Genomic DNA, 23411 nt, shown 5'->3' on the forward strand with positions numbered 1-23411 from the left:
CCTAACCCACCCGCCGTTCTTGTGGTCGCGTCCCATTTCCCGCTTCCCCCGCGCTCACCTCACCTCAGCCGGCCTGACCCAGCGGCGGCAAACGGCGAGAGCGGGCTGGAAGAGGGCGCGGCGCCGCCTGTTGCCGTGGCGACCGAACCGCGCGGAGCAGCGCGCGTATGGGCAGCGCGCGTGCGCGTTTGCAACTGCAACACGCGGCGGCGTGCGCGCGCTTCTGTAGCTCGGCATCTACTCGTGCGTGCTTCCCCGTGGGTCTGGGGGTTCACTTTGGTAGCATAACGAATGGGGTTTCTTAGTGTGTCGTCTGCATTCCTGTTTTAGAAACCTAGCCCCTTGGATTTAGCGTGAGGTTGCTCCAAAAGTAAATGCTTCCTACTTGCTTTCATGGAATCTACAGCAGATACAACGAGCACAATAACGCTGTTTGCTGGAGCAAGTTCTCAGCTACAAAACAGTATTTTTCAACACACCACCATTAGCTGTGCATTTTCACCAGTGATGAACAGGAGCCTGCATACCGTGCTCAAAAACATCTGCACCAATAGAGGTGACCCACTGGTTCTGCTTAAACACACCACCCACCGCCTCACTGTGCTCATAGCCACTGCTTGGCTTCCATAACATCTGCTTCCAATCTCATGCGCCAACATAATTAAACAGGAGGCATTACTTTCAGAGCAGCCCTGTGATAACAGCAAGACCTTTACCAAGAGAGATAGCAAATCCACAGGAGTGTTTCTCCACACCACAGCAGAATGGGGAGCCTTTGTGATTCTTCCTCACACACACACCTCTGCTCAGGCTGCTGGAGTCCCCTCAGCCAGTGCCCAGTCCATAGTGGTCACGGGCAGCACACGTCCCTCAGGGGCTGGCACTCAGCAGCCTCAGTCTGTCCCAGGGCCTGGTGGCTGGAGTGCATTTGGGATGCTCCTAGAGCACTCTTTCTTCTTTAATTTCACTTGGAAGGAAGGAAGAGGAGGGCAATTACACATTTGCTGAGTAAAAACGTGGTCTCAGAGGAGGTTCACATCCCTTGTTTGACCACAAAAATTCAGTAACCTTGTTAGTGACCCACCCGAGGTCCCAAGGTTGCATGTTCAAAATATCTGGATTTCTCCCCTAGAATTAGTGTTAAAGTTAACTTTTGATCAGCGCTTCTGAAAAAGGAGGCCTGGTTTATCCAGTGTTCTTGCAACTAGAATCAATAGCCCTCGTTTTCTCCTCAAAAATCACTGCACAGATTAGAGTCACAGAATCAGGAAGGTTAGAAAAGATCGCTAAGGTCAGCTAGTCCAACTACTGACCCACCCCCTCCGTGCCCACTAACCGTGTCCCTCCGTGCCACATCCACACGGTTCTTGAACATCTCCAGGGACAGTCATCCCCACGCCAATACAGCACCACACTCTCTGAGAAGCTTTCTGAGAAGCATCTCAGAGCCTGCTGCATACTGAAGGTGGAGACATTCTTCCCTCTAGTGGTGTGTCTGAGAAATTTGCAAACATCGTTGGTTTTATGCTACAGGGATTTTAAAAGTTACTTTGAAGAGTCATTAAAAGCAACACCATCACTTTTAAATCACTGTGGATTACAGCTGAACACCAGGAAGCACTCATTTAGTACTTCCATTCAGTGCTAGTGACAGGACAAGAGGAAATGGCTTTAAACTGGAAGTGGGTAGATTTAGACAAGGTATTAGGAAGAAATTCTTTACTGTGAGAGTGGTGAGACACTGGAACAAGTTGCCAGTGAGGTTGTGGATGCCCTCTCCTTGGAAGCATTCAAGGCCAGGCTGGATGGGGCTTTGAGCAACCTGGTCTAGTGGGAAGTGTCCCTGCCTATAACAGGGGGTTGGAACTACATGATCTTAAATGTTTCTTCAAACCCAAATAATTCTGTGATTCTACGATTTACTGTGCAGGTGACAGAGTGCTGGTGCAGGCTGCCCAGAGAGGTTCTGATAGGTAAGTGGCAGGGAAACAGCCATTTCAGGCTCAGTGGGGAAATGTGCAGACTCAGGTGTAAGGGGATCATAGGTGACATCTATAGCATTATTTAAACTGTTGTTAAAGGCCACAGCCTCTCTATTAGAATATTGTAAAGGATCATTGGACTGCTCTTCTGTTTCTTCCTCCCAGCTCCATCCTTTGGCTGTACCTACACTTATTTCCAACTGTATCATGCTCATGAACTGGGAACTTGGGTCCTGTGATTCAAATATCTCCAAGACACTTGAGGCAATCTTTTGTTGGCCAAAGGAGTTTACTTTAGCTTTCAACTTGGAAATATACTTTTTTTTTTTTCCCTAGACTTCATCTGCAGAGAGCACAGCACAACAGGTTTTGCCCTTGATTTGAACATTTCTGGAAAAACAAACAAACAAACCATGGTATTGTAGAAACCCAGTTAACAAGTAAATTGTTAGCCTGGGTCCTTTGACCAGCACAATGGATGCACTGTATTTGCCAGGTTATAGAGAGGGGTGGGGAGCAGAGTTATTTGTCCTTCAAACCTTTAGAGAGGAGGGAGTGGAGAGATTCCAGACATAGCATCACTGAGTGCCTCAGCTGGAAACTCCAGTTATGGATGTGCTGTTCAGCTGCGTTCAGAGAATCGCTACCCAACACTCCTCAGTAGCATTAACATTTAGTCAAAGGCATTAATAAAAATAATACACCTCAAGAGCTTTTTCCGTTAATCATTCCTCTTTAAAAAGTTGCTGAAAATTAGACCTGGGACTCATCAGACACTACTTGGTGTAGATCATGTAGTTCCCATGTATACGTCCTGTTTCAAAAGAGCTGCAGTTTGACTAGAAGCACACACTGGTATTTCATGGGTCACTTAGCTGTTAACTACTGTTTATGTCTGCGCAACTGATTAAAAATCAGTACCTTAAATCTTTTCACAAGACTAACTTCTCACGCAGTGCTGAGCCCCACATCCCATCAATATGCAAAAAGCAGAAAAACTGTGATATAGTAATTTCCCCACAAGCTGAAAAAGCATAAGAAACTGCTGCTGGGCTACGCGCTGTTAGATGGGGCTTTCTTCTCCTGTTATAGGAACTTCTTTCAAAGTTATGGAAACATAACTATCTGGTGTGTAGACAAAGGAGGGAATCTTATAGGAAATATGTTGCTTTGGCTCTGACCCCATTAGCAGAGAAGAAAAGTATACTAATGATGAGAGTGTAATTATGCCAGAGTTTGAAAGATGACTTCTCACTCAGCTCACTCTTTTCCTACTGCTGTACAAAAGCAGTGATTCATCTGTCAAAATGGAAGGGAAAGCTCAGTGAATCAGGCTTGTAGGGGAAGAGGACTGTTATCCACACTCCCCCAGAAACAGAGATCTCCCTGCAGTGTTTCCCCCAGATGAGCTGCGAACCTACCCACCAAAAAGCACTTGCAGTTTGTGTACAGATTTGCAAATCCTTCTCGAAAATTCTGCCCTGTGCTGCACACAAGCAGTTCTATTCCCAGTGCAGCTTCTCTCTTCTACAGCAGCTATTAAGGCCTAAGATCCTGCAGATTTGTGTTGAATACTTGAATAACTCTTTAAAGGCCTATGCCTGTTTGCAGCAATCTTCAAAAGAAATGCTAAGGAATGGGAAAAAAAAGTGATATTTTAACATCATGGGATGCCTGGTAGCTGTTAGAGAACCAAAGGACAGCTGAGTTAGCACTTCTTACTTTCTACGATTAAAAATGGATTCTAAGGCTTCTATAGATACACAGTACTGGCCAGTTGTGATTGTTTTTTTCAGTCTCGTATGTCAGGTAATCCTGTTAGCAGACATGAGAACAATATTTAGATAGAAAATACTGTGAGGAGATAGGAATCCAATTTGTGAAATTACAAGTAGAGAAAACATCTGATAAAGAAGTAATTTAGTGAAATCATTCAGCCATAGAAATAGAATATGACAGAAAAGGACTTTGAGATGGACATTAACTCCATTTTGCCGAAACAAAGAAAGGAATACTTTTCCCTGGCATGCACAAATATTTCAGAAGGATGATTGGTTTTGCTTTGAATCAGAGGCATACGTCTTACAAGAAATTCTGAAAATCCTTTGCTTGGGACACTTTATAATGCTTACTTCCTGTGACCTCCTATTCATCTTCTTCCCATCACCAGGAGACAGCTGAAGGGAAATGAGATCTTACCTGTGATTCACTGGAAACTATAACCTGAAGACAGTTTAGCATTTAAATATAACTATGAAACTTCAGGTTTCACAACTTCTTTTCAAAGTTCAGTTAGGAATAGGATTAATTAAAATTCAAGTAGCCTCCAGGATGAGGTTTGAAAGACAACACACATTGACATGAGTGCATTTTACAAAGAATTCAGCATCTGACCTCTGCCAGCATCAGGCCTATACATTTCTAGAAATGGGCACCAGAGCAAAGCAAAGATTTTCATGCCAGTTCCAAGGCTGGTAGCTACACCAGCCTTGTGATTCTATGCTCTCACTGGTATTAGAGGTAGCTAGTTCCTAGGCTTTTTGGCTTTTTGGACAACCCTGAATGTGGAAAGTGCTCTCAGAAGAACTCTGGAATGATGTTTTTCTGAAAGACTGCTGGGCATTTCCTTGACCTCTTGCTTATGCTGGATAACGAACATCTAAATGGCTAAATAAATACAGAATATCAAAATAAAGTATATATGTTTACAGACTGCTAAGATCTGTGTTCTCTCTATATCAGACTCTAAAAGTACCTGAAAAACCCCCACAGTGTGAAACTTACCTAAAAGCTTGGGTTAGTAGCTACATCTCAATGGGCACATTTAGCAGTAAACCTGTTCATGTCCCAGTCAAGTAGAACCTCCCAAAGACACACCTTAAAATATGAGCAGCAGATCAAACATCTGTGTGATACCAGTTGGAATGACAGTGTACTCAGGGCATGCAGGCACGAAATATCCTCTTGCTTTATTCCTGCACTATAGACTTAGTTCTAATAAAGACAGGCATTCCTAGCACCCACATCTGTGGCTACATTATCTGGGGGTGAGGCAGTCATGAGACTATATTGATTGTAAAAAATTCTGTACTCTGGTAGCTCAGAGCAGGCTTGCAATGAGCTGCAAGAGGGGCTTCAGACCAGCACGTGAAGGCTAAAGCTCTTCCCATGTCCCATGGAAGACTGGGTCTGCCTGGAGGCTTGCAGATCAAGAAAATGTGCTTCCTTCTTATCTGTACTAACAACTGCAGAGTGAACGTTCCCACCATTTGGAGCTGAGAAGAGAAAAATAAAACAGGTAAGAGAAATAGTCTATGCATGGATGGGGGTGAAATAGGGCTAAGAGATAACTTTACATGCATACGGTGCTTTCTCCCCTCCGCATGCATGCTGCATGCACACAGTGACATTACAAGATGGTCGCTTCCAGAGTGAGCGAGAAGAAACTGAGGCCAAATATTATGCAAGAAGTTCCTGCCTCCTGCACACATCAAAGAACGAGGCCTTTAAACTCTTGCTAGTCCTTCTAAAAGTCTCAGCCACTTCTTCAGTCTGCAGTCATCAGATTCAATGTGATAGCTTGAAAGGAAAGGGATAAAGCAAATAGTTTCGCCAGCCTTGGTCGATTCCAGCCGACACTCAGCTCTTCCAGTACACTACGGTTAGTATCATGCCTGCAAAGCTTTTCATAGGAAAGATGACTCTACTTGTAAGAATTGTTCACAGGAAGGTGCTGTGAAAGCGTAAGCACGAGGAGTTCTGGGATATTTGCAGCAGCACCAGGAGTGCTACTCGCAGTAACAAATTTATCTCAGACACTCCTTCATGCTATAAATTGGTTTTACCAAAACACTTGCTGTCCAAGAGGCTTGCCAGGAACAGTTTGAATCCAAGGAAAAGCCAACATGTGGCACCAGCTGCTGCTCCCCTGGTGGAGTCCCAGTGGGTCTCAATCTTTCTCCTGGAGTTAGACAGCAACACATCCCTCAGGTTTTGCAGCCTCCTTCCTATGCCAGAAGATGGGTGAGAACTGATCAGTAGAACTGAGCAGAAGCAAAGGTCTTTTCGTTGCAAGTAAGGCTCCAAGGCAATTAAAATTAGATGTACGCTGATTTTATGTTCAGGATTACAGTATCTAAAAGCCTTTTTTTTTTTAATAGAGGAGAAAAAAGAGAGATGCAGTTTTAGTATTCTCATAGGGAAAATAATTCTAGTAAAGAAAGAAAAAGGAAGCAGCAGAAACTTTAGAAACAGCTTGTAGAGTGGAAACAATACTACTCACTTACAAATGAGCCCAGTTCTTTCCAGCAGTCTTTCAACACTATGAATGTCCTTTTCCTCTTCCATACTTCCGACACCCCCTCCAAGTCACTTGACATACTGCTGCTTACCAGAACTGAGCACAAGAACAGCTGAAGCTCAGGCTTTCAGGCTTTTACAGTATTAGAGGGCTTTTGTTCAGGAGAATCTTTGAATAGCATACATTCCAACATCTTAATCTTCAATTTAAAGCTACAAAGGCTGGGGGCATGTACTGAAAGATTTCTGCTGGTGTGCGCTGGAATCTCAGGTTATTTTCTGTCTGAACGGAATAAAAGAAAGTTTCACTGTCTCCTTGGCAGCTGTCCAGGAATCCTCTGGAGAGACTGCAGTGGTCCCATGTCCTACTGTGAAAGGACTCCAGCTCCTCATTGTCCTCAGCAAAAGCCCTGCAGGCGACGGCCTCTGTGGGGCTCAGTCAGGGATTGGCAAACCCGCAAGGGCGTGTGGCAGCTTGTACAGCACAGATACAGATTAAGGTCTCGGCCACGCAGATGCATCTCTAATTGACCGGTAATAATGTCGGTGAATTAGAGTTCACGTCCCATTGGCGGCAGACTGGGTGGCTGGTGGTTTTGGTAACATTGCAAGGTTTTCAGCAGTCAGCCAGGAGCTCTCTGGTATGCTGCCAATGCAGCCACTTTTGGCAGCAGAACTAAAAGCATGAGAACTTGTCCTTGGCAGTAAAATTAGTTACTCTGAGCTTTCACTTGAAAAGCTCCGCTTACGGGACTGAACTGAGTACTGAAGCTTTTTCCATTGAGTCATGCTTCGAAACACATGGAAGGCACAGGAATTTTCTGATCTTGACTGTGGCAACTGGTTTCAACTAACGTGGGCTGTAGCAGAAGAAACTATCAGTTTAAGTCATTATGGAGGTTAGACTCCTCTCATTAACAATTTTCCAGACCACGTGGGAGACAGACCAGGACAGGTCAGCAAGTCTTGACTAAAGTACTAATTCATAACCAAGATATAGCTATTATTGAATGTATTTATATTCATGAATGTTAGTCCTTTTCCATTCTCAATTATCTATAGACAATTATCTACAGACAAATTAATTTGGTCCTGTGTGGAGCCAGAAGTTGGTCTCAATGATCCTTATGGGTGCCTTCCAACTCAAGGTATTCTATGATTCTATGATTCTATCATTTAAATATAACAGCCATCAAATGGAATAGGTAACTAATATAAATTGGTTATAAGAATAATGGCTTAGCAGTGATCAAATGCACTGAGGAATGGGAGACACAGCTATTTTTTATGTCTTTGAACAGCCTCCTCTTCCCTATTACAATGGCGGAGTCAGTTGTCTTTACTTTCTGGTGCCATGTCATTAGCACAAGGCTGCAAGGTTTTAAGTGTATTTATAGATCAAAGTCAAAAGCCAAACACATTTACAGTTTGTTTTATTTTCTGCTGTTGAATTTAAGAGTTGCCCTTTAAAGGAAGACATCTAGGGTTGTTAATTTAATGCCAGACTCATCCAGTTTATTTCTGACAATTGTTCACTAATGTGACTTAGCTTCTTGTGGAGAAACAAGTTCTGTAAAAGATTAAAAAAACCCAAACAGTGAAATGGAGTCAGTCTCAGGGATGAAAGAGTTTAGGAAGAGCTTAACACAAACATCAATGCAGCATCCAGCTTCTTTAAATTCTGCACATGACTGACTATAATGCATAAAACATGCCAGCAAGCATTTACCTCATTCTCTGTTGAATCAGGAGCAAAGGTCCTGTTTCATTACAAATGAGCTGCATAAATCTGTTTTGCCTAAACTCTCAGCTCCCCCTTTTTAAAGAGGATCAGGTCTCTGATCCAGTTCATAGCACCACAGCAGATAGCTGGGCCAAAATAAAATAAAAAAAAAAAAAAAGAGGATGGGAAGAACAATACAGTATTACTATGAGACATTTTGTTCTGTGAAAATACGGCATTATTTGAAGATAATGCTAATGTCTGTTTAGCAGGAGAGGGTACTCTTTATAGCCTGATTCAGATATCACCTGATCTAGAAAGTGAAGGGAAGAAATCTGTTTTTAATATGTAACTCCAAGTCCAAAGTAATTTTCCAGTTTTAATGAAGAAGCCTTCATTTTGTACAAGTGGGAGAATCCATACTAAGAGCTATGCCCCAGACAGTCCTACCTTTATTGCTCCCTTGCAGCTCTTCGAAAAGCAAAGCCACCTGAGTTTCAGTGCTGGCTGAGACTCCCAGTTTTGCTGGTGCTGGGAGTGTTTCAAGCCAGTTCAGTGATCTGATGTGCCTGAGACACGTGCACCCCGGCTCTTTTGGGTTACCGAGTTTGCAGTCCTCAGAGATTCTCTGACACCTCCCTCTGGTGTTTGCCAGCAACTCTTCATGAAGGTACTCTTTACAAGTACCATAAACTACAATTTTCTTTTTCTAGGATTGCTTATCCTTGGATAACTTGTATGCATTTTCAACCATGACAGCTCCCACTATAGCTTGGCAAGAACGTCCATAGTTTCTGATAAGGATTTGTCACACTTCCTCTGCTGGAGTACTAGGTGAGAAGCATAGATTATTCATTTCTAATACATATCTTGCACCTATTTGTGTTATTGTAAAGATTCTGGGGTAATTTCAGTCTTGGAATCCCTTAAATATGCTGTGAGGCAGTCCCCAAAAGTAAAAGTGCTCCTTTTTTAGCAAGGTGGACAACAATTGAGAGATTGGCAAGACAAGAACTTTGAGATTGTCTTTGCTCAAGATCTTCTGCATTATGATTTGGTTCTACTGGTAAATAAACTAGAGAAAAGACACAAAGAAGCATTATAATTTCATGTGCCAATGCCTTTTCAGAGTTGTATCTTCCTCTTCCTCAAACACAAAAACTACAGGCTCTTTTCTTGTGTATTACATTTCATGGTTAAATTTGACTTAAAGCAAAACTGGCTTCATGCTCATGCTCACAACCATATCCTTCCAAGCAAGAAAAAAGAGACATCCAGGTGGTCTGCCAAGATTCACTGTGATGACACAGAGAAGAGAGGATACTGCCTATCGTGTCCTCATCTCATCTCCTAGGTTAAAAGCCAGTTTAAGGAGAAAGGAAATGCACAAGCAGAGTATTATTGCATTTACATTCATGTTTGATTGGCACCATTTAAGAACACTTCTGTTTGAATTAATGTACTATGAGCACCTGCTGAATACCATCAAGCTAAGCTCTGAATTCTCAAAAAACAGCTAAGGAGACATTGTAGCTAGCTGACCTGAGTTAACAAGTGCTGGAATCTTGATCCCTCGGTGCAGCCAGTGAAAGCAGCAAGTCAGGAAAAGCAAGTAGCTGTCAGAAATATTAGACGTTAGAGGAAAACCTTCAAGAAATGCTGCCCAGGAATATTTAAAGCTATATCTGTAAACAAAGACTTGTGTAGATCACTTACAAAGTCAGCCTGGGAACATAAAACAACAGGTCATTTGTGGAGCAATATTTTTGGAGTTCACTCCCTAGCCTTTTTCTCACAACAGTCAGCTGTAAAAGTTTAATGTAATTGAACGCTCTGGTCAGGTCACCTTTCAAAGAGTTCAACTGCTCTTATTACAATGATCATTATCTTCAAAGTCTCATAATTTCCTTCCTATTTAGAAAAGAAGTATTTATGATATAAAATATAGAAGGTGATTTTCCTCAAAGTATAGAAAAATATGCATTCTGGTAGAGATCACTATCGCTATTAGAAATATCCTTCATAAATGAGAAATGAGAAGTAGAAAGTCATCAAACAGTAAAGCTCAGAACTTCTTCATACAGTGAGGCTCTTTGGGTAGAAGTATAGAGCGGTGAACAGGTTTTATGACTGAGGTGGAACCATCTAGTAAGCTGACCCGCAAATAAGCATTTTTCTGTAGGCAGACAGACCTAGTAGCACAGAGGGAATGTTAGCAGAAGGGCTTTAGGTGCTCACAAAGCAGCTAAGTGTACCGTCATCAGAGTCCTAGAGCTGTAAGACATTACAAGATTCTCCAAGGTGAGGTTTAAGGCTGAAGGTCTGAATCACTGACTTTTACATCCTCATTAGAAGTCAGAACCGTGTATAAATCAGGTTTATAAACCTCATACTAAAGACAGACTACCAGAAACATATAAAAGTAAAGAGACGGTTAACACCATATTTATAGAGTCAAAATAGCTCAGATGCTAACCCCAGGGTTAGACCACTCTTCTCCAAACCTAATATTTGCAATACTTGACAAGTAAGGAAAAAAGAAGCAAAACAAACAAACAAAAAACAGAAAAATGAAGAAGTGCTGTAGGATACCAAAGGCAGCAGAGGGAAGGGACTGCACCTATAGTGGCTAAAAGCAGTGGTACCCAGATCTGTGCAACTAATCTGGCATCAGCAGTCTGAGGTCACAAGAAAGTGTGAGAGAAGTAAGGAGTGGAGCTCAGCTTTGGCCAGCAATCGCCCATTTGCAGCAAACTGAAAGTGCCTGTGCCTTTTGAAAATTCATTAGAGAAGGGGAAAATGTAATATAAGAAAAATAATGGAAAAATATATTGCTCAGATACTTCAATGTGAAGGACTCTCCTCTCGTTATTCAGGAAGCTGGAGTCTTAGGATAAGTATAACAGAAGTGTGCAGCTATACACTGAAAGAGTCCAAGAACATGAAACAAAGGCAAGAATGAGTAAAAAGCACAAGGCAGATGTGCTTTTAAGAGAAGCCAAAACAAAGTGCTAGAGACAGGTATAATAAAGATCAAGATAAATAGCTAATCAGCCAAGATTTGGGCAGGCCATGTCACAGTTAGGGTACAGCAGTTCTATTTACTCTTCTACTTGGAATTAGCTTTTTTGCCTTTATTAATCAGGCTGTTTACCTGACTCTCCATTTGTTCACAGTCCAAAGAAAGCTCAGGTGACACACTAACTGCTAGTCACATCTGGATCTACACTGGATCTGGATCTACACTGGAGGAAACACAAGTTTTTTCACTCCCAACAATGTTTCTTTTGGTGTTGTTGGCTCATTCTTCCTCATAGTAGTTGTCCTTTATCCAGTCGCTGCTGTCAAAGGCCAAACTCTCCTCTACATACCCCCAGAACACCCACATAATGTCTCTGTTAGCCAGCATTAAGGCCAGTTGCTCCAGCACATGCACCTCACACGGTCACTTGATGAACTTTGTGCTTAATCTCTGAAGTTCATTTACCCAATCTGTATTTTAATTAGCAGCAAACGTAATACTGGACTGCTGCTAACTAAACACAGCAAAAGAAACTGCACCAGTAACCTAAATCACAATTACCCTTTTATGTATGAGTGTACGGTACATGGATGCATGGACAAGACATGCTCATTCTGCGGTTTGTTGCCCAGGAAGCTCTGCACTCATTAATTGCCTGATACACACACACAGTATGCACTCACACTGCAGACATTGCTCACATCATTAGTCCGTTTCACGCTTCATTTCTCCCTGTGAAGCATTTAGAGGTTTCACAGTCTGCATATCCTCCTTTAAAGATATTGCAGATCTCTTCTGCAGGCCTTTGAGGAGCTAATGAGCAAGCTGTCTCTAGTTTATTAATTAGCTCCTTATCAGACACACTCTGCAGCTCCCTACTAGTTCAGCTGCTCAGCTCCAGTAATTACACAACCCACGTTTCAGTCTTTCACAGCAGTGCTACAGACAGAAAGTTTCACTGTTCCAGAACACAACAACTATGGTATTTCTGGGAATTTTAGACATATCTTGAATGACTAATAGAGATACCCTGCTTTCTGTATTATTCATTGCAGATCCCTGTCCTAGGATAAACTCAGCCATCAATACATAACATCAGCAGTACCACAGCATCCAGATGTTATCTTTATTTGCCTCACCCAGACTAACAGTCAAAAAGCACGTATTCGTGCTCAGTTTGATTCAGAATGCAAGTAATGTGGGTAGTGTTACTTTAGTGTTACTTTTCAGACAATGGTCCTTCTCAAACAGCAGCAAAATCCAACAACATACGCTGTCTCTGCTTTACACAGTGAAAGCCTTACGTGTATGTTCAAAATGCCAATTTTTTATTTGCTACCAACAGCTTGTGCACTCACCAGTTTCACCAGGTAAGTATCTCACATGCAGAAATCTGTAGAACATGACAAATTGACTTTTTTTTTTCCCCAGTACTTAAGTTAACTGTGATGGATATTGTGCAGTGAGTACAACTAGAAGGAAAAAAAAAATCTCTTAAACTTGGCTTAGGTAGATATATTCATTCCTAAACTATTTCTATGAAATATTGAATAGTGTTAATTACAAATGGTCTCCATGTCCAGCAGTGATCCTACAACTAACTAATCTGTCTGTTCATTTGTGTTGCAAAGGCATTCATTGATGCCAAGCTGTGGTTCCATCCATCTCCACACAACCAAGCATTATTAAGATTTGCTGCACGCAGCCAGGCTTAAGAGGACAAGCTGCTCCTAAGCAGAGCCATTGCAACTGCACATCAACATTTGAAAATTGTAAAAAAAAACCAACACGTTTTTTCCTGTCCCAAAAGGCAAGGAGAAGTGATACCACTGCCCAACAGGCTGTTATAAACTGTGCATAAACTGGCAAGTAAGTTGACCCCACAGCAGGCCTGCCATGTGTACGTGTACAGACACAGCTGACCAGATGTCAGGTCCCTGTCACCTGGCTCCAAATACACCCCCAGGGCTGTAAGCTAGGAAGGGCATAGGATATGCCCTCACAGACAGGGATGCTTGGTCTGATCTTGATGGCTGAGAGATTCAGGGCTAACGTGAGCCACAGAGTACTCTTATTCCAAAGTGTAGACAGCCACAGTCTCTATCAGTCAGTTCAACTACAACTGCATCCCAGAAAAGTGAGCTATAAGAGTAACTGCTTTTGTTGAAACAAGTGCAAGTCTAGTAGCCGATTCTGAGGCTTATGACCTCACCAGCAGTCAACCTTCAGACCTCACGGTCTCATCACTGGCCTCTGACCTTCTCGTCCTCTGGGTAGTCAATTTTCATACCTTCCAGTCTCTCTAGCATCTGGTCCAAGCTTACAGCCACTTGGTTACTTGGCTCCTATGCTTTTTATCCTGTTAGTTAGCTTGTTCGTCTTGATATTTGCTAGAGATTATATGCTAGCATATGTACCCACACAACGCACACTCCAGTCTCTCCAGTTGCTGGCACACAGCCCCTGCGGTCAGTGGTCCAATCATGGCCCCAAACCTGCCAGCGTTGAAGCAGCATTTGAATTTTGGGTGGTCCTGAGTGGAGCCAGGAACTGGACTCGATGATCCTTGTGTGTTTCTTCCAACTTGGGATATTCTGTGATTATATGATTTCTAGAGGTGGCTGTGTCCTATATGGAGATGGAGACCACCATTCCCCACTACTGACTGTCATAATCTGTTTACTGTTGAACCTTTCTGATGATCTTTAAGGTTCCTTCCAACACAAGCCATTGTATGATTCTATCATTTTTCTTTGTGGTGAAAGACCCCACATCCACAAGCATAAACTGCTGCTAGACCAGTTATGTGAAACATCTAGAATACTCAGGAGAATTCGCAGAACCCTTCTAGAAAACCTTATGTGTTCTGGTTAAGAATTCTATTTCACTTAAAAATTGAAAAAAAAACCCACAACCAAACAACTGGAGAAATAAGTTAATGCACAATACATGTGCATACAAGTGTTTCAAAATTACATAGAAGGTGGATGGAAGGTTTCTTCTTGCATTTTTAATAATGTACTTTCTTTTGTCTGCCAGCTGTTGACCTGACTTCTCTTTATTCTTAACATAACAGAGGCCAGTTCCAGACCTGTCCTACCTCACTTCACTCTATCTAGGTAACATATTATTATGCAATAATCTACCAGAACAGAATATGGAATCCAGTTTATTGAAGAAGCATGGGTAGGGTCACCTTGTATAATGTAATACAGAAAGTTATCAGATTCACCTAGTGAACTTTCATGGAAATTAATGGATAATTTCTCAGCATGGATTATCACTTCATTATTTAATATAGTGATGATTATTTTTCTCTAAATATTTTTTCTCTAATAAAAATTCCAAACACACTCATGCAATTCAGTGAACTGCAATGAATTTATTTTTCAGCATCACCTACTTGAAGTGCTGTTTACTCATGGCTGTGACCCTCATACTCTCAGTAGTAGGTCTCTTACATTCGTCGTCATTGCCTTCTGCCTCTTTTGGGATGTCCTTTGGTTCAAATGTTGTTCTGAGTGGCAGAATAAAATCTGCTTGTCCCGGGGACAGGTTAGGAAAGGTTGCATCAATATATTTTTGAAAAGCTTGTCTTGTTGCTTGTATTTCAGTTTCCAGGCTGTCCTTCCAAGCTCTCATCCTTTCCAGTTTTTGTTCAAGAGCCTTTACCTGGCCTTCAGCTGTTCTCAGCGTAATCATCACTTTTTCCAGTTCTTCAAGATGGACAGTCTGCAATTCTTTCATCTGTTTTTCCATTTCAATCTGATTCTCTTTTTGTTTGACACTCAGGGCAACGTTCATCTCATTACATTTGCCTTTGCTTAATTGCTCTATGGTCTTACGATATAGTTCCTCAGCTAACATGCTTTCTTCTTTGAGCTGCTCTATGTGCTTTCTATTTTAAAAAGAAGAAAATTATGGTATGGAACACCTGCTATTAAAGATTATCAAAAATAAAACAATACATCTATTCCAAAAACCTTTCTTATTCAACTACAAATGTACATGAAGTCAAGACTTACATAGAACCTCTGTAACAAAATAGAGTAATAAAAGAAGGCCACTGATGACACAGAGGAGGGTAGCTGGGTATCCAACTGCAGAAGATTCTGCTTCTCCAAGGATTTCCAGTGATATTTTAATGATGATTGTTTCCAGATGAAAAAACGTAATTTAAAGCACTAATATTTCATGCTTCATCCAGGTCTCTTTTTCGGCTGTCATTTAAGAACACACTCATTTTCAAACAGACTTTGAACAACTCTGCCTCCAAGTAAAAATGCAATCTTGAAGTGAAACATAGGAACTGATTTTTAAACTGCAGATTCATCCGTAATTTTTTTTAAAGTTATACTGAGAACATCTTTCTATCAGCAGGTCAGTAATAAAACACGGAATTTATAACACAAAACTTTACGGGGCTGTTCACCAGAGCTGGCTCAAGGACATGTAAGGAATGATATACCAGGCACCATTAAGGCTACAGAGCCAAAGAGTTGAGTGTAGAGGAGACAATTTCTGCCCTCCTTTATTTTTCCCTCCACTGCTTACTTATCTATATGAATAAATTATCCTCCACCCTACAGATCTCCTTATAGACTAATTTTTTTTTTCCAGTTTTACAGAGATGTCTTGCATGGCACAACAGGCTCATGAGCCCATTTTTTCCAGTAACTTCGTATCAGTCACAAAAAGCAAAACTTTTGGATCCCTGATTTGATCTATGGTACTTGCATTCAGGAACAAAATAGGTTTTACTTCTGTAGGTGGAGTCAGTGAGGGAACTCAGGACTTTTACTGGTCACTTGGCATTTCTAATAGCTTTTTTCTAAAGAGTCTTTTCCTAGAAGATCTGCCACATTGACATAACAGGTCATTTTCTCTAGCACAGCACATTTAACAGCCAAGTCAGGAAAGCACTAGGAGTACCTGTGCTGCATGGCCGCCTCACTCAGTGCCATCTCCCTCTCCTGCTTCCTGGCTTCAGCCACTGCTTGCATCTTCTCCTTGGCACACTCCAGCAGGGCACACCGGAGCTTGTGAGCCATGCGCTGCTCTGTGGCTTCAGTCTCTCTCCTCTGCTCCTCCTCCATGTACTCCTTCATCTCTGCCTTTGCCTTCCTCACCACTTCCTAAGCAAGGTTAGAATTAGATGTGAGCAGCAGATACTATTTATTGTTTAGTCATCTTCAGGCAAAGCCCAGCAGAACAACAGCCTTCAGGAAAATACTACGGGGCAATTACAATGATTTGTTGTAAGGTTATAGGTTAAAAGTGGCCAGAGCTTAGTCAGCAGCTCAGGACTGTGGTGTAACAGAGGGAACTGTTTTCATCAGCTGGGAATTTTATATGGGGATATTCAAACAAAAAACAAACTAACACACTGTAATATGTACACCCCAAATATAAAAATTCTGGAGCTGTTTTTTTTTTTTTTTAAATGTTTTTTAAATGTTTTTAAAATGTAACTAAAATCCTGGTATCTTCATGACTGCCTGATGCCAATTCAGGCAGTGAAAACTGCTGTATCAGTACCATGCTATCCACAGGTAGCATGTCCTCTGCTTCCATGCAGCTCTCCTCACAACACCAGGCCCATTAGATGTCTTCCTAAGACCTTGCTTTGCGTTACTTAGAGATTCTCTGCATCTTTCATCACCAGTAAGCAGGGCACTAAACTAATCTTGTCCTTAAAAGCATCATTCCACATCATCCGTGTTTTATGCTTAAGACACTAAACATTCCCTGATATACTTTCTTCACAGGCTCACATGGCTGGTGACATGGCTCAGAATGAGATGAAGTCTGGTCCTTGCTATGCTTGTCAGCAAGATACTGCATGGTTTGGTAAATAAAAGTGTGACAACACTATTCTTAGGTGGTCTGGATGGACATACACACACGTGGAATATCAGACAATTCAACCTATACCAATACACATCTGTTGCCATCTACAGGCCAAATCCCTGCCAAATCCAACTACCCAGGAAAGCAGCTCAGCCCATCTAACTCTCTGCCCAACAACCTATGATGCTTTGCCACCATTCACATTTTTGTGGATCCTGGTTGTTTGTCTACTGCTGAGAAGTGGAGTGAAAAATACTAGGGGCTGCCTACAAGAAGCCCAGGTAAAGCCATTGATGCAGAAAGGCAGCTCTGAGGCCATCAGCTGAAAGCAGTTGTCCTGTGTAGTTATCCTACACATGAAAGTATTTCCATCATTCACTCAGCAAGAGGCATTGTTGGCTGCCACTCTTTGCTCAGATAGATGTTGAGTAAAATGTACTGCCATCACCTCTCCAAGCTACAAGCAGCTAGCTCACATAAAATGAACTGCAAGAAAGATGAACTACAAAACATGAAACATGTGCCCTCACTTCAGTTACAACTGCCTGTTCTTTTGTTTCAGCTGTAGAATTCTCTCTCTGCTCCCAAGTCACTGGAGCCAATTTTTTCCCACGCAAATAATACGTATTCAAACCCTGAGCACTGAGTTCTACAGAGATGTATAACAAGCTTATGGTATGTAATTGAATGGTTAAACACAAGGAACTGAGCTTCTGCCAGCTATTGTCGGCAGATGCTGTGACAGCAAAAGACAGAGCTCCCTTGAAAAGTAGCTCCATAAAATGAAGCGAGCTCTGCCAGAAACTTAAGACCACTATAAACTTCACTGCTTTTCTTCTTGAAATGCCAAGCACAGTGCTGTGACAGCCTGCAGTACAAACAGCCAGCTATTTAGAATCTTGTATGCAACAAAATACCCAAGCAAACACTCTGGCAATTCCCTGTGGGCACCCCATCGGCTGATGGAGGGCAGTGCCAGCAGTATGCAGCCTGGTAATACAGAGCAGGGAGTAGGGAACTCTGCTGCCTTCCTCTCTCCTTGCACATATCTCTGGGTTTTCTCCCAGATATCCAAACAGCCATGTAAAGTATGTGCTAAATGTGTATAGAAATACAAAGCTGCAGTTGGCGTGCTTTACTTAGAAATAAACATATGCTGGCAGTTTTCCTTCTCCTTTGCTGCATCATTTAGACTCCAGATTCAGTACATCAGATTTCCAGCTTTGATGTACACATTAGAAGAGATTTAAATTTAAGCCTGTGTTTAACTGACCTTAAGAAGTGCACCTAATCAGCTTAAGTGGCTGGCTCAATGAGGGCCTTACAGCCAACTTCCAACAAGATCCACAAACTTGATTCAATAAAAAAAAAAGTGAGATGTGCTGAAAGCAAACTAAAAATCCAGCTAGCTGAGAGCTAGAGTTCACATCTCAAATGAATGAAGGTCCTGATTATCTCAAACGTAAGAAAAATAACACATTTTTAAACATAGACTGACATTCTTAGGTGTCAAAAAGAGAATTTAATCATATTTCCCATGTAAAGAAACAAACTGTTCCATACCTTTACTTCCTTTTCAAGTTTTAGTTTAAGGTCTTGTACAAACGCATTGTAGTTAGCAGTTGCCTCCGTGAGAGCTTTATCCACTGCATCTTCTTTGTACTGTTCAGCCTTTAAAACAAATTATTATCTAAACATAGCTGCTTATGCTCTATTAACATCCTATTAAGACAAAGCAGAGATTATGTAATTGTTTTGTATTTTCTATTTAAAAAATCAAGGCAAATTAATTTAAACCATATGGTAAAATGCATTTTGTTCCCTTTGATAATTTAATCACAGCAATTCCTGTTAAGGATGTGCTCAATACAATAGCACTGAGCTGCCACAATACTAACCACTATCTATATACATTTGACATGAAGGCAGTTTCAGAATCCTACACAGCACTATGGGGAACAGCTTTACTAGCCAATAACTCTTGCATGCTTTAGAGACCAGAAGTAAAATTTGTTGCTGGTTCAAAGTAGGCTTTGTTGAGATCTGAAACTGTGGAAATACATGCACACGGAAATACATGCACTCAAAAATCTGAACAAAGAATGAGCAGAAATTAATAACATCTCTGTTGCCATAACCTCCAAGTTGTTAATTAATTATTCCAAAGAATCATCATGGTTTAAATGACAGTAGTATAATTTAACTTACCTGAGACCAAAGCTCAGCTTTCATTTTTTCAATGCTCTCTTGTATCTCTGCTTCTTTTCTTTCACGCTCCTCTTGTTGAATGCTTGCACCAATCTCTGTACAACCAACAAAAGAGGATCACACACAGCAAATAACCAGAATACTGAAAACTCTGCCTTCTCCTCTCACTGTTTTGTTTGGTTCTACAGCTAAGTAAAACATTAAAAGGCTAAAACCCATGCAGTTTAATTTCACATACATTTACATGTAGGTAAACATTTGATAGCTTAGGTGGTTCCACAAATGCAATAAATACAAGTCTTTAAAAAAGGGTCTTATGGAATTAGAATAGAGTCCTGGCTCAGAACTTAAGCATAATTAAATCCAATTTCCAAAGGTGTAAATTTTAACATTCCAAAGCTGAGGAAGATGCTCAGATGCCTTCCCGCTGCTCTTGGAGCACACAAGAAATAATGGTCTGGTGGACATTTTTTAGGTATTTGGAACAGAGCACACATATACAAAAAAACTCCTTTGCCTTTGGGGCTGCTGGACCCAAGGAAGGCCCAGGGCAGTGGTGCAGGAGCACAACTAATCCCTTCTGGAAAGAAGGAGTGGAACAGTAAGAATTGAACCATGCTGCTGCCCTGAGCGTAGGATGGGGGTTACTCCCTTTGTCAGCACAGTGGGGAGTCTAAATAAGATATCAGCACCACCATCTCCTCCTGGTGATAAAAGCAAGCAGACAGCCCTGCTTGTTCAGGTTGATCTTCAGTACCAAGGGTTGCCCAGAAGAGAAGATGCTGGAGAGAGGTGGATAAAGTTGACTTCCCGCAATGCAAAACCCCACCTCAAAAAGGGGACTTCAGATCCTCCCCCTTTCCTACTCAGTGTCTTGCCTAAGCATTGCCTTGGATCCCATTCTCCACACTTGGCAAGGCTGAAGAGTCACATATTCTTACCCTAAGTTATTAAGAAAACAAAAAAGGACCAGAGCTTTCAAACAGCCAGTACAGGGCTGACTCTCCCTCCTTCAACCTTCCACTCCAATCTTCCCCATCCACTTTACAGGTGGGCAGAGTCCTTTCATGGAGCTAACATGAAGTACGTGGAAAAGAGTAGAAGACAAGGAGTCAACTGATTTAAATTAGCAAAATAAACACAAGTCCAACAATGTGGAAATCTTAACAAGAAGCACGTTGTGCCCTGGCTGCATAGCTTTTCCCCAGTTCATTATACTAGGCAGTAACAAGAAATAACTTTAAAAGAGTTCCTGTAGCTTTCTGGACATGTTTTACATTGTATATGTCAATGCAGCTGCCTCCTGAGACATACCCAGCATTCACCCCATTCCTCTCAGCACACTGACAATCTCCTGCTTGTTTAAAATAGAAACCAAACACACTCCTATTGCAACATGTGTTAATTAAAATTCACAACACAATTTCTACAAAACTTTATACCAGAGATCAGAAACCCCTATGATAATTAGGCATAGCTTATAAAGATGATTCAGGCTTGTGTCAGATCCTCACACATAGGAATGCGACCATATGTTTTCCTTCATCTTTGAGGTTGCAATTCTGCTATGCCAGAAAAACCAACCCTCAGCTTTGGAGTGTTCCTACCAGCATGCTGTATCATTCTTTGGAGGAGTTTGTCAGATGCTTAGCTCTCTCCTACAGTTAATACAGTGAATATGCTTCTTCTTTAACTTGTGTTCATGTTTATGTTGTGCTATGTGTAACGCAGAGATAACGTTGAGATTTAGGATGCTAACTCCGCTAAAATAGCAGGATGAAAGACTCTTTTTGTTCATAATCCTATCAGTAGCAACGGAAAAATCGGTTTTGACTGAAATAAGGTTTGAACTTGGCTCAAGTGACGGTCAGCAACCAGACTCTGGTATGAGTAGGTGGGATTCAGGATGCAGCAGCCTAGCTGCAGAAGAATGAGGGAATGTTGCAAACGTCAGCCAAGTGAGCCTTAGAAAACATTTGCTAAGACTTACAGTCAATTCTGCTGCACACTTCACTGTGCACAAATCTGAACGGCTTCATGCACCACGGGACAGCAGACCCTGCCTCCCTCTGAATACGCAGGATTTAAGTGTATTCAGAAGATTGTTGTAGTTTTCTTACCGAGACAAACTTCATGAGTCTTGGATATAGAAGCACTTTGAGTTTTCCTAATTCTCAGAGTGTGAAACAAGGCTTTCAGAAACAAACTCACCCAGTATATCACGATGAGTGTAGTACCGTGTCCTGAAAGGTTTGTACTCCCGAATCCGATCAAAAGTAGCGTTAGAAGGTGGCGGTGGTATTATTTTTGAACATACAGCACAGCAAACAAAGGAATCCAAATCTGTGCTTCTAATCATTGTGGTGTGCTAGTACTTTTCTGCAATACGGTTACTGAACTGTCAGAGCTCTACTCTAGATAGATCTCTTGCTTGCAGGCCAAGTCTTTATTATTGCTACAAAAACAAAACAAAACAAAAAAAAAACCAACAAAAAACATGCAAGCCAGGGATGAGTGGGAAGCAAAGTTATTGGAAACGTTTGCCTTCAGATTGAGATTCACATGCTGCCAGCTCAGTAACGCACAGAAGATGCAGGCAGATGAGAGAGGTTTGTGTGAAGTGACCCCTTCCAGCCCTGGTACAGCCCCCCACATAGCAACTGTTACCAGGTGGGACTCTGTGCTCACAGAGCTTGCCTGGTAATAGTTCTGCAGCAGCACAGCAGGCTTTGGCTTTGTAGTGCAGCTTTTTGTTGCTGGATGTCAACAATTGCCATTCAAACCGTGTACTCGGAGGAGATTTTAGGAGCAGAACAATAGCTGCTGCTTCAGATGTCTGAATCACAGCATTTTGTTGCTGCTATTGGTAAAGATGGGAAAGCCAGCACTGAAGATATGGGACAGGCAAGGTGCTGAAAAAGCCTCTGCATGGAAAATCATTCTGACTCAGTTCCTGTCAAGTCAGCTATCAGCCACTGTAAATATTTATTACCGTACTGAAAATGAGATTGAGGGAAACAGGGCAAAAGAGACTGTCTCGGTGCTGTTTGCTTATCCTCCAGGTGCACAAAGGGAACACTGCTTTCAGTGTGAACAAATTTTACTACTAATGTAGTTCTCCTTGGGTGTATTTTTTTTGCTTAAATCCCAATTCACACGTCATTACGTGTATGAATCAGGTAACTAAAATGGCAAAGGCCAGTATTGATACTATAGTGACCGTTAATTGGGTACATTCCTCTCTGCATTTGCACTGCTTTATCTCCTAATTATGTATCATTTTTGGTAGCATTAAGGAAGTCACTTATACGCAAATAAATGTGGAGAAGATACTTAAAAATAGGAACAAGTCTCAACATTTACTCCTCCAGTCTGAGTACCATCAGCCTCACACCCTTCTTCACTTCCCTTCCCCCATAACTTCCAGATCGATACTCGCTCCACAAAATGTAGGTCAAAATTTAAGAACTCAAATCCCATATTTTTCCCAAATATGTGAAAATGGGACAGAATGGACTTCCTCACTTTGAATCATCTGCATGTAGAAGGATCAAAGTGTGTATTTTAAAAGCTTACAGAAAAGCTGTTTTTTTGTGGCATCCTGTAATCATTTAGTTAAGACAAGACTCACACATTAATGGCTAGCATCCTGTGTAGCCCTTCTTGCAAGACTAACTCTAATGACCCTTCACCTCCTACTAAAAAAGAAAACATGTTCTACAGGATACGCAGAGCATCTGATGGCTCCGATATTCAATTTACCTAGAAATTCTTTCACTAACCGGAAAGCAAGCCCTCTCCTTACCTGCATCTTTTGGATTAGCTCTAGGCCCTTGCCGTAGGCTCCCAGAGGGGAATACATTTTAAAGGCTTTCTAATACTTTTCTATTGCTCATTTCCCCTCTCATAAAGGAGGCAATTAACCAAAGTCCAGCCGAATTTAGCATACAGACAATTACAAAACAGGACAGGAGAAAAATCACAGGTTCAGAAGAAAGGATTTAGATGGAGATACAGAGAAATTCTATAGTGATTCTGCTATCCCTCAAGGTAGTCCGTCACCTTTTTGCTATCTTCAATATTTTTTGTCCCAGAAGTAACTCCCAGAGTAGCAAAGCAGATGCCATTCACGTGTCCTTTCTTCCTTGGCACAACTGAAGCCACCTTGGCCAGGAGGAGGTTAGCAAGGAGGTGTCTCAACTTCTTGGGTTCCCTTGAAGACAGTGTAAATATGCAGAGCTGAATGGGAAAAAAAATGCAACCAGATCAGTAGCAAGGGTCTGAGGTAGAAATAGGCCCCGGACTGGTATGCAGCACCCACCACACA

The 23411-nt window shown here is 41.7% G+C and overlaps 2 protein-coding genes across 6 annotated transcripts in view; both read right to left on the bottom strand.

Annotated features, from left to right (window-relative positions):
- Nucleotides 1–252, bottom strand: part of CFAP206 (cilia and flagella associated protein 206) — a 13204-nt gene extending 12952 nt beyond the window's left edge. For 2 of the 5 annotated variants that reach the window (XR_002112359.2, XM_010707647.2), the window contains exon 1: nt 59–252. Coding sequence is in view for 2 of the 5 variants with exons in the window: in XM_010707647.2 (XP_010705949.2) it covers nt 59–237 (179 nt within the window). In the remaining 3 variants the exon portion in view is untranslated. The remainder of the gene's footprint in view (nt 1–58) is intronic. The other 3 variants (XM_010707648.2, XM_010707645.2, XM_019613107.2) reach the window with 3 other exon arrangements.
- A 14136-nt stretch (nt 253–14388) lies between these two features.
- Nucleotides 14389–21753, bottom strand: C2H6orf163 (chromosome 2 C6orf163 homolog). The gene is made up of 5 exons (XM_003204370.4): nt 21296–21753; nt 19085–19179; nt 18440–18547; nt 15959–16161; nt 14389–14924 (listed from the first exon to the last, which is right to left on the bottom strand). The coding sequence occupies exons 1-5, from the start codon at nt 21441–21443 to the stop codon at nt 14426–14428; spliced, it is 1053 nt and encodes a 350-aa protein (XP_003204418.1). The 5' UTR covers nt 21444–21753; the 3' UTR covers nt 14389–14425.
- Between the last annotated feature and the right edge of the window lie 1658 nt (nt 21754–23411).

This window comes from Meleagris gallopavo, chromosome 2 (assembly GCF_000146605.3).
Source record: "Meleagris gallopavo isolate NT-WF06-2002-E0010 breed Aviagen turkey brand Nicholas breeding stock chromosome 2, Turkey_5.1, whole genome shotgun sequence".
Classification (NCBI taxonomy): domain Eukaryota; kingdom Metazoa; phylum Chordata; class Aves; order Galliformes; family Phasianidae; genus Meleagris; species Meleagris gallopavo.